The sequence below is a fragment of the Rhinolophus ferrumequinum genome, chromosome 3, assembly GCF_004115265.2.
Source record: "Rhinolophus ferrumequinum isolate MPI-CBG mRhiFer1 chromosome 3, mRhiFer1_v1.p, whole genome shotgun sequence".
Classification (NCBI taxonomy): Eukaryota; Metazoa; Chordata; class Mammalia; order Chiroptera; family Rhinolophidae; genus Rhinolophus; species Rhinolophus ferrumequinum.
The window spans coordinates 75,726,979-75,739,210 of NC_046286.1; the positions used below are offsets into that span (position 1 = coordinate 75,726,979).

The 12,232-nt window shown below is 37.9% G+C and overlaps 1 protein-coding gene across 4 annotated transcripts in view; it reads right to left on the minus strand.

Annotated features, from left to right (window-relative positions):
* SOGA3 (SOGA family member 3) overlaps positions 1–12,232 on the minus strand; it is a 38,237-nt gene that overhangs the window by 4,534 nt on the left and 21,471 nt on the right. For all 4 annotated transcript variants that reach the window (XM_033095521.1, XM_033095531.1, XM_033095511.1 and 1 more), the window contains exon 5: positions 1,695–1,766. In XM_033095521.1, the coding sequence (XP_032951412.1) occupies positions 1,695–1,766 (72 nt within the window). The remainder of the gene's footprint in view (positions 1–1,694; positions 1,767–12,232) is intronic.

Consider the following 12,232-nt stretch of genomic DNA (forward strand, 5'->3'; position numbering starts at 1 on the left):
TAGAATGGCTATCATCAACAAGACAAATAGTAACGAGTGTTGGAGAGGCTGTGGAAAAACAGGAACTCTCATGCACTGTCGGTGGGAATGCAGACTGGTGCAACCACCATGGAAGGCAGTGTGGAGGTTCCTCAAAAAATTAAGAATAGAATTACCCAGCAATCCCTCTCCTGGGTGTCTATTCAAAAAATCTGAAAACATTTATCCATAAAGACACATGTGCTCCAATGTTCATTGCAGCTTTATTTACGGTGGCCAAGACATGGAAACAACCAAAACGTCCTTTGATAGATGAATGGATAAAAAAGTTGTGGTATATATACACAATGGAATACTATTCGGCGGTAAGAAAAGATGATATAGGAACATTTGTGACAACATGGATGGATCTTGAGATTATAATGATAATAGATAAGGGGCCCACACGTACATGGAGTGGGGGTCCATACAGCCAGGAGCAAACAGGTAAGAATTCTTGGGTTAGAAATGTTGAAAAGAATAAATAAAGGTTAACATGGGAAGTATACTAAGATAAATGAGAATTTTAAAAAAATAAACTGACTAAAGCTGACTTAAGATTTTAGAACAAGGAGCATGTAGCTCCTTGTTGGGGAAGGAGATGTTAAAGAAGATGGGGAAGAAGATTCACGGCAACATGTGAAATGATTTACAGCAAAACATTCAGAGTGAGGTAGCTAAAGTTATGGCAAAGCCAGGGTGGGAAAGCTGTAGGAACAGAGCAAAGTTCAACTTATTTGGGAAATGGAGAGAACGGTACAAAAATGGAATAATGATCTTGGTAGGTCTCCGGCCTATACATGCAAGTACCAGGAGGGAAATTAACCAAGAGCAGAACAGGGAGAGAGAGGCAAAAGGAAATAAACATTTAATAATTATGCTTTAAATAAATGACTGAGATCAACGTTTTCAAATTTTGAATAGTTAAATATTGCTTTAGTTAGTTACTATCTAATGAGAAAACCCCTTATATAAATTTTTTAAAAGCATGCTATAGTACTATAGATTCCAACATGTACATTGAAAGTCAGTATCTAGTCCAGTGTCTTTGGAGTCATAATGTCACTTCGTGCCCAAATATTTCCTCCTCCGTTTTGCAATTTCCTTCCTTATGTCCATCAGCACCTTTGCTCACTCTGATAGCAGAACTAGTCGTTCCTGTGGCTGTGTTTCTAAGGTTCTTAACAAGCCCGCCTTAAGGACAACTTTTATTTTTATTCTTCTGTTGCCTTTCTTTTGCTTCCCGTCACAGGTATAGAGAATTCCTTCGGTCTAGGACTCCCTTCCGCCATCTCTCCCTTCCGCCATCCCTTCTCACCACATTCCTTTCTTTACTCTCTCCTAATACTATAGGAACAGCCATCCTATTGACCTTATTAACTATGAGGGAACAATATTAGCATCATGGGTACAGTTCTCCAATACAGAAACACATAAAGTACTCATGATATTTTGCTGTGTGATTACAATGTAAATGCAGTAATAATAGGTATGTTAGTGCTCGCTTTGGAAGCAAAGATACTGAATGCTTTACACTGCCCATATCTAAGCTGTATAACCAATACGCATAATTTAATTCTGTTTTACAGGAGCATATCTGGCCATTATGTCACTTATAAAAGTAGCTCATTATATACAGTTAGAGATATATTATTTGAAGTTAAATTTTTACATACCTCTGTGGGAGTCTGTTGAGTCTTTTTTTCAGATTTTGGCAAATCTTTGCTTCCTCTTCTTTTTAACGATAGCTGAAACAAATCATGAATATATTTAATTTGGTAAACTATAACTGTAATTCAATTTTATGTTTTTAAGTGTCCTAATCTCATGACAAAACCAAGCCAAATGAAAGTGTTAGTTCAATAATTATAAAGGAAGAAAATAACCCAAACCAGATAGATTTAGATAGATTTTTACTTTGGACTGGGATACACATTGCAGTGGAAGAGAAGCTGGCAATTATCTAATTAATTGAGAAACACAGGAAACCTACTGTGAAAATGCAGAGAAACAACTTAGACAAAATTTAGATTGACGACTCCGTATGCTATGTATTTCAAATGAAAGCAAATCCTTGTTAGCATTCTACATCAGCAAAGAACAATAAAAGAAATGAAGTATTATTTCCAGTTGAGGTTAGGATGTTATAAGATATAAAGACAAACTTGAAGTGAATTTATGTAGAGTTTGAAGAATTTCTTTCCTCACCACACATCCCTGGAAATACGCACCACACACGTATACACACATACCTGTATAATACAATGGACATTAGTAGGGGTTGTAATGAAATAAAGAGGGCATACTCCATATAAAGGAGCAGGCTGAGTGGGAATTAGCGTCATTCAGCAGATTGGTACAGTAACAGAAGTGTTGGCTTTTTCAAGAGAAGCTGGAAACTTCACTCGTTAAATAAAAATCTCCCACATTTTACTGGGTGGCCCTAATTGAAATTCCAACAAGCCAACACTTTGTAGGTCAAACAACACATATCAGTGCCAAATCATTTAGTGAAGCAGTATATGATCTCTGATGCTCAGCTCCATTTCTAAGCACCAAATAAGAAGAAGGAACTCTGTATAAATAGTAATCCACGTGTATGAATATCTACCAGATACCAGACATTGAGCTGGAGACCTAAAGATCAATCAGATAACGCACCTGCCATTTAGAAGCCCACAGTTTAGCATGGGAGACAGGGAACAAACAATTACCGTACAAGCTGGTAAATGCCATGCTTTAGGTTCTGTGAAGCTAGGACTTTGTCTTACTGTGGTATCACCACCATGAGAATAATACTTGCCACATGGCAGATGGTGAAAAAAATTGCTGTACTAATGAGGAAACAAAATAAATATGAGGTTCTGAAGGCAAAGAAGAGAATGGGGGTAGGGACTGACAGTAAAAGCAGGAAACACTTCTCAAAAGAGGAAGTGTCATAAATGTGCAAATAACTGCAAATTAAATTCTTCACATTAATTTTTAACCCATATCCAGTGTTAAATGCAGGCATATGTTCAGACACAGAAAGCAGGGGAAAACATTGCTGCAACTGCTTTCATTCAGTATGAAAATGAAACTGCAGAGCCAAATGAATAGTCCATGTGGTTATTTCTAGTTCTCACAGAAAAACATTTTCTATGTTGCTTGTGTAATCTTAGAAACAAAAGTTGTGGGGACTGATTCATCATAATCAAAAGTAATTTAGGAACCAATGAGCAAAAACAGTCCCAGGAAAACCAAGAATATAGCAAGTTGAACTAGGGAATCCTACCTACAAAGAAGCACCTAAATTCATTTTATTATTTATTGAATACTTTTAATTTGAATTTATTCTATTATGTTTTTATTTAGTGCTTACTAATGCACATCATGAGGCACCTGTGATACAACAAAAGAAAAGCAATGTAGTCTGCTCTCTGTGGGGTTCCTAGTTTACTTGGCAAATGGTCTGTTCAGTCTGCAGTCGAATAGTATGAGGAAAACAATGATAATGTAAAACCAACATTGACTGCTATTGATGGAGTACTAATTCATGTCAAAGTCTCTACAGACATTATCTCAGCTAGTTCTTGAGACGTAATTTTTAGCCTCACTTTGCAGATGGTAAATTAATGCTTAGAGAGGTTAAATAAATTGTCTAAAGCAGGGCTTCTCAAAGTGTGGTCCCCAGAAATCATCAGTGTCACTTGGTAACTTGTTATAAATGCAAATTTTCAGGATCAATCCCAGAACTACTGAATCAGAAACTCTGGAGATGGGGCGCAGCAAGCTATGATTTAACAAGCCCTCTGGGTGGTGCTGATGCATGACAAAGTTTGAGAAGCACTGCTCTAAAGCCACTGCTGGGTAAGCAGCAGAATCATGTCTTGACCCAAGTTTCCCTAAATTTTCTTATGTATTAGATCACACAGGAGAATGGCTCAATCCCATTTGAGGCTGGAGATGGTGTGGGGAATGAGGAACAATTTCCTGAAAAAGTAACATCTTATTTTTAATCTGGTAGATGAGAGGTCAGCCAGTGGACGATGGAGAGGGTAGGAATGGAACAAAGATGCATTCCATGCAGAAAGACCATTTCTGGGACACAAAGAAATTCGGTATATCTGTAACAAAGTGTGAGGGGAGGAGTGACGTGGGATTTGCTGGTGCCATAAGTCAGATCTTAAGAGACATTGACTAAAATTTGGATTTTATGTCACTAAGGTCAAATTATCATGCTGAGGTCAATTAGGGTTTTAAGCAAGGAGTGTCCATACCAGATCATCCTAGAAGAAATACAAAGACACAAAGGTGGGAATCCAAATGGCCATGAGGTAAAGGGATGGCTACAAAGGAAATGAGGAAAACTATATTCTAGTCCTGAGAACTTTTCTTTTTCTGGTCTTCGTGTTTCAGAATTGTAGGTATTTGTTGAGTTCTGGTATATATGTGGTACTGTATGGCCTACAAATATGACTGAGAAATATTTTGCTTTTCCCCCAAAGAGCTAACTGTTTCTGATGATAAAAAAGGATGCACATAATTAGCTAAATCATAAGACAATTAACTCAGGGCATACACTGAAGAACAAACAAAAGACTAAGAGAGTAAAGAAGCAGCTATGATTCCCGATCCGGGGAAATCACAGAAAATCATCCGAGAGAGCTTATTTTTGAAGAATGTGCAAAATTTCAACAAAAATAAAAACAAGTAAACAGCAGGAACGAAAACTTGGAGAATGAATGTGCCTTATAGCTTCACTGACTTCTGAAAAGAAGTACGTAATGGGAAGTAGAGACACTATAGAGACGAGGTAAAAGAAGACGCTGAAAGGATTGAGATCTGCTTGTGGAGCTGAGAAATTTACACTTTATCCTGTGGGCGACGTTAAAATGAACTCCCTGAATTAATATAGGAGAAATGCAGAAACTAGGCCATTCTTTCCTAAGAGGCATTTTCTATTTTACTTTTATTTAAATATCACTCAGGTGGGGTGTCAAATTCAGACAAAGCTCTGAAATAAGATTTTCCCTTAACTAAAGGTATATTGCCTTTAAGGTGCCTGTAGGACTATAAGTAATTTTAAGCATCACATTCACATTTTCAATAAATATTTAATCATCTTTTTACATTCCAGTAAGTTCTTATTAAATTTCTGACTCTGATGAAACAAAAATGAGAGATTCATTTGCGTCAGAGAAAGCTGGAGAAATAAGGCAAGTCTCTTTTCTGTGAGGATTAAATTTCCTAAGCTCCCTCCCTCCAGCATCCTGCCCCACCTTCATCCCCTAAATCCAGGAACCTCTATAAGGGGAGCAGTTTGGGAAGCTAGAACTAAATCTCAGGTTTTCATCTTTGTTCGCAAAGTAGGCACTTCAGATGGTTCTCTAGGGAAATATGCTGAAAACACGCCTTGTTCACATCTTAATTCTTTGCATTCCCAGCCTCAACTTGTCCAAAAGAGGCCGCTGTTCTTGTTATGCACGTGAAAGCCAGGAATTAAAGAGTTCTGCCAAAAATTATGTTTGCACAGCAATCATAAAATGGATTGTTTGTGTTCTAAAAATGTTTTGAGACTGCTTTTCTTCCTCAATTGAAATTTGGTCCACTTCTTAATATGCTGCATCTTTGTTTTCAAGTTAAACAACAGAGAAGAACCTGTCAAAAATGCCACTGAAAGATATATGATGTGTATAAAAGTCTACTATGTTTTAGATAAAAATTAAAGATAGATCCATTTGTGGGGTCATTAAATCAAGAAGGAAACTATAGCTGTAGGATTTATTGAGCACTAAATGTGTGCCATGTACTTTTCTAAGCACCTAATATGTATCCAACTCATTTAACCTTACAAATCTTATGAGTTAGATACCACTATATCTGAAGCATACAAAGGATAAATCACTCAGCTAGAAGTGTTAGAAACAGAATGTAAGTTATCCAGCTTCAGACCTCTTGCTCTGAACAACTACAGTACACTGTTACTCTAAAGGAAGAAAAGTACAGGTTGTATTATTTCCAAGCGTATCCTTCTTTATGTTATCACACTGTGGCTGCGGGGATTTGGGGGCACTGATTTACATATGTTACACCTGAGGGATGTGTTTGTGTATTTTCAACATAGGGGTCAGCAGAAGTGACATACATATTTATTGGCTCTCACAGTCATCCTGTGAATACTTGTGATTTCAGGGCGACACCAGGAGGGAGGCATGGAGACTTCTGACTGAAGGCTGGAGGTAAAAGGAAACAGGCAGGAACACTAGCTTTGCTATGGTTCAAAAGTTTGTGTCTCCCCCAAATTCATATGTTGAAATTCTAATGCCAAAAATGATGGTATTAGGAGGTGGGGCCTTCGGGAGATGCTTAGGTCACCAGGGTGGAGCCCTCACGGGTAGAACACACGAATGGGATTAGAGCCCTTATAGAGAGGCCCCACAGAGCTCCCTAGCCTCTTCCACCACATGAGGATGTAACAAGTCTGCCACCTACAAGAGGGCCCGCACCTGGCCATGCTGGCACCCTGACCTTGGACTTCCAGCCTCCAGAACTGTGAGAAATACATTTCTGTTGTTTATAGTCCACCCAGTCTGTGGTGTTTTATCATAGCAGGCCGAATGGACAGAGAGAGGCTCCACCCCATTTTGGAAGGGCACAAGAGGGGCTCTTGTCCCTAGAAGACCTCCTCTTTCCCTTCTATTACATCTCTGACACCTACTAGAGAGCCTGGCACAGGAGGGCAGGTGAAGGCACCCAGAGATCTTGCTCATGACCACATTCTCCACTCTCTCCCCTAAAAGGGCGGGGCAAGATCCAAGCTCTGTTCTGGGATGATCTTGGGAGCCGAGGGAAATGTGGGTGAAGGAGGCATGCCAGGGTGATCAGGTGGTATCCTTCTTCTGTGCAAATCTCCCAGCCATTTTCCATCTTGTTCAGAGTCGGAGGCATGCTTTTCTAAGGCCTAGGAGACCTCAACCACACACTGGATCTATTCTGATATTTGTAAAAAGACTTGACCAGGCTTCAACCCAGACCAATTAAAACAGATGCTGGGGTTGGGCCCAGGCATTTTCCCCAAAGCTTCCAGGGTGAGTTCAATGTGCAGTTGGCTCTAAGAACCACTGCCCTGTTCTATGTGGTCAGCCTTGCCCCCACCCCAAACAAACTCTCAGACCTCATCTGCCACCGCACTGCACCCCTGCTTTCCTCGCTCTAGTGTCACAAACATCCTTGTTGTTCTTCAACTATGCCAAGCGTGCTCCAGATTTGGGGCCTTTCTTCTGCCTACTTCCATAGCTCCTTCAGAGTTCCTAATAAGAGAGATGTCCCAGACCACTTCATACAAAATAACAAATACTTCCTCTTCGCTCTTGCTCTGCACTCTCCTTGTCTTCCTAGCCCTGCTGTATTTTTCTCCATAGCTCCTTGCCCCATCTAAGTTGTGTATTTGTTTCATGTCTGTCTCCTCATTCTGGAATGTGAGCTCCACCTGCACAGACATTTTTTGTTCTCTGCTGAAGCTCCTGCTCTTACAAATACACAAAGTAGTTGCTCCGACAATAGCAGCTGAAAGAGAAAATAGCTACTTTAACCTTATTTCTTGCATAGATTTGTTTTTGAAGCATTCTAACCCAAGAAGTTGGTAGAAGGTTAAAACAAACAAATAAAAGCCCATTTTCAGAACTCCATTTAAAGCTTGGAAAAATAAAAATGTCTCAACGTTTTAAACAAAATGACTAAAAAGCAAGAAAAAAGCAAACAAAAAACATGTATGTGCTGAAATATATTTAAAATGAGAGATATAATATTCCTTCATTCTGTTTTACTACTTTTCTTGATTTTTAGCAATCCATTTTCCCCAGCATCATAAATTAAGATTTTGGGTCTCACAATCCTTTTGTAAAAGATAGGTGGTACCAACCTTCTTCAATGGTCTATCTGCTTCTCTTCATCAGCTCCTTCCCCCCAGTTTCTCTTCTGTCCCTGACCCTCCAAGTATGGAGAGCTGCTGCTTCTTCTATCTTCCTGCCTTCAAGCCCAGGCCACACTTTTTCAAGTTGCTTTCTAAAGTGCCCTCTTCTTTGCCCTCCGTCATGGGAGAAACCAAGTCAATGGCTCTCCCAACTTTCACTTTCCCCAGCCTTGGGGAAATAGCAATGTGATCATTCTGATAATTCAACTAAATTACTTTCCATATAATATAATTCACTAAAGCTTTTTACAAAACACAGTCTGGAAATTATGAGCTTAAAGGCACCTATCTATCCTTTGGGCACATATACTTTAAACTTAAGACTTTTATTAGTGATTAAGGCTTTCCATTGTAAAATGGTTTACAAAACTGGCTGCATTTATCCCCTCCCAGTGGGCAGTCCTTTGTAATGTGCCCCATTGAGACAAAGAGTCTTCAGCTGGGCTGTCACTGTAACTTCCTTCAACCAACAGAATGTGGTGGCAGTAAAATGTGGTAAGAGAGATGAAATGTTAGTTCTGAGTCTACCCTCGAGAGACCTTAGCAGTCCAAGACCTGTCTCCTCAGGGCCAAATGGCTTTGAGAGCCTTTAGAGTTGCATAGTGTCTTTCCTCTTTAAAAGTCATTTTTTGATGCCAATAATTATTTTGGAACACTTTTGCTCTTTCCCTAGCATAGTCCTTGCTAATAGTGCTTAAGTGTTTTTAAATTGGAACTTACTTTCCATGACTAGTACAGTGAAATTTAGGTAAGCCAGAAACTTGAAGAGCAAAATATTTAAATTAAGTCCAGAAAAATCTATCTTCCATGATCCCAAGGACCATGGATTATCAGAGAGAAGAAAAGAAATGGAGGCTTCTCTCTTTAATGGGATGTGGTTGCTATAGAACCACAGGAAGTAGAATTGGGAGGAAACTGGATATGCGTGGGGGCTTCTAAAACTCTTCATTTTTCTAAAAGGAAAAATATTCCTTTTAAAAGTCAGGTTCGTACTGAATAATTGCCAGCCTTCCATGTGTGATTCATACCATATATCAAAAAAGATCTCTAGATCCTTAGGGAGAATTACTCTTTCTTTAAGCTACTCTGGAACCTTCAAGGTGCTCAAGGCTACTGGTTAGAGAGCTTCTGATACAAGAAACTCTTACATCATTGTAGAAACCCTCTTTTGGATCAGGGTATATCACCCACATCATCAATAATGAACTAAGCAAGGCCACCTTTCTTTAAAAAAGCAAGGGTAACATGATATTATGTGATTCTCTAATATTCGTATCATATATTATACTTGAACAGGTAAAAAGACCTCAGAAAGCTCCACACAAGCAAAGAGATTTAGGACTAGAAGCTTTCTCAGCTATTTTTTTTTTTTTAATCTGAGAACCAGGTTAATAACTTTTGAAATAATAATTGTTAAAATTTTTATGCCTTAGCTACTTGACCCACAGTAAATGTATGCTTACCAAGCTATAAATGTCATCAGCAAATGCAGAGACTTATATTCCCTTCTAATTTGCTCTAGTTAATGAATTGGGTTCAAAGCACCATTACATTTAGCAGTTATTAATAAAATTCATTTAGAAAATTATGGCACAGCAGTGATAGCAGTTCCTCATAGCCTTTCTCTATAATGAGGCAAAAGGAAAAAAAAAGAAAAAAACTGCAGCCAGCATTTATAAGTTGAATGGGAATTCGTCCAGTGTTTTCTATATTGCATCTGAAATAGCTTCTACCTCATTAATGTGGTGACATTAACATCACTGCTATATCAAGTTCAGAATCTTGTAAGAAATATGCTAAAAGTGCAATTACAAAATGGCAGGATGCTAAGGGGTGGGTATTACAAAGGTGCTTTAAAATTATCCTGTATACAATTACACACTGAAGATACTTTGTGATGAAATTTTAAAGATCAGAGTATTCAATAATTCCCAAAATGCACTGAAAGAGAGTAGGAGCAAGTTTCTGGGGGTAATTCCTAGACTAGGTTAAAAAGTGATAGCCCACAACTGTGCTTTAAAAAATTTGTAATTAGTTACCAAGTTTTAAAATGTAGACAATTTACATTTCAAAAATCAAGATTTTCAGTTTCCTTGAAAGACTGGAAAATCTGGTAAACTTGGGTCCTGATTATGGCTTGGAAACCTTGGTTGGAACTGAACATTGAGAGTACAGTACCTAGTTTGCCCCGTCATTCTTACTGCAGACAGCTTCACTCACTCATCTAACCTGCTTGGCCCCTAGTAACAGTGGAGTGGTCCAACTCTGCCTTGGACTGCTAAGGTTATGTATGCAGACGGAGCTCAAGAAACCCAATCTTCCAGTTACTATCTTACAGGAATCCTCTCTGTACTACCTAGACCAGGGGTGTCCAAACTTTTTTCAACGTTTTTTACCAAGGGCCATATGCGGTAAAATACACAAGCAGCCGGGCCACTCACTCGAGGTGAAGGACGTATTGCCTCACCTGGTTTATTTAAGTAAACTAAATATATTTTTGGAATTTGCTGCGGGCCAATTAAAAATGGGTTGCGGGCTTCAGTTGGCCCACGGGCCGCAGTTTGGACACCCCTGACCTAGACCCTGCCTGTTCTTCTCCAAGTACTTGCTTCTGTATGATGCAGGCAACAACATCCCCTTTCCACATGACTTTAACAGATAAAATGTCTTCATTTTTGTTTCAAATCTACTTAAAGTTAAAAATCACTGAAAAGGTGATTCAAAGAATAAATCTACTTTATCGTCTATATTAAATCCCTCCAAACGATGGAAGAGAGTGATCACATCTCAAATATCTTCTTCTCCGGGCTACATATAACTCCCCAGTTCTTTCAAGCATTCATCATATGACATGGTTTCCTATCTAGCTTATGGTCAACTAAAATCCTTAAGCCTTTTTTGTGTATGTAAATAGCTATCGATATATTTCTGACCTTTTGTAATTATATAAATTTTAAAAATCAAAATTTCAGGCATCACATTTGTTCATATCAAATTTTATCAGGTTAATTTGGTTTTATCACTCTAGTATGTTGACATCATTCTGATTTTTTGTTCTGTCCTTGCCTGTATCTTTCTTGATTGCTACTACGGAGAATTCTGCCTAGATATACTTTTATTGAAATATGATAGATATTTACTAGACACATAGTTGAAATAACTTGAAAACAAATGGCATAAGACTGAATTAACTTCTTACTGCAAATTTATGAAAACATAAAAAAATTAATAAGCATGACAATCACAATCTCTGTAACCTCTATCCATGTATCAAGTAAGTAAAAATCATGAATTAAGTATGTTTATAGAGTGTTTTCTCTGTAAGTTTCAAATGCATTGGGGAAAAAACTCTTGTTTCCACAGTTTTATTCAGTAATAATCAATTATTCTTGGGAAATTGGCCCCTTCTCATTTTAAAAGACGGTGAAAGTAGAGGCAAAAATAATTGGCTTCATAAAAAATTCACAGAATCTATTTGAAAAGGCAAAGAACGGAACCCAACCTTTTAAAATCAAACATATCCATGAAGTGTGTTTTGTTTGCATGTGTATGGGCACATTTATAGAGAAAATGAGCATGAGTGTGTGTGCATGTCTATATGCACATGTGAATATGTGAGTGTATGTATTGGAGCAAGAATGCATATGCACATGTTTATATGTGTATGTGTTTTAAACCCTGGAAGGAATTTCAGCCTATCTTAAAAATTGCTCAGTAAATTCTAAAACACAAGGACAACCAGAATCTCTGTAATCTCTATCCATACACCAAAAAGATAATTTGAAATCTATTACAGATATCAGAACACATGCCCACAGAAATAAGTCATAATCTGATTTTACTTTATATTAAGGGGTATCTTGATATTCTTTGGAAACAGAAGGAGCTCAAGAAACTCAATCTTCCAGTTAGTGTCTTACAGGAATCCTTTCTGTACTACCTAGACCCTGCCTGTTCTTTTCCAGGTACTTGCTTTTATATAAGGCTATTTGATCAAATCAGTCAGATTTCAAAATTATTTTGGAATAGATGGACAATCACTAAATTTCTAAAACTTTAATTTGAACAAAAACAAGTACCATATTCAAGACTAAGTAAATTTATTTAGTCCCTTTATATAATACTAAGAACTTACAAACATGTGCGCACACATCTTCTTTAGTCAGTCATATGAGCAACTTAACAGCTACACATATAGTAGTGCCTTCATAAATAATAAATAAGTATCTGAGGGATACAGGCATGAACATAAGAACACGA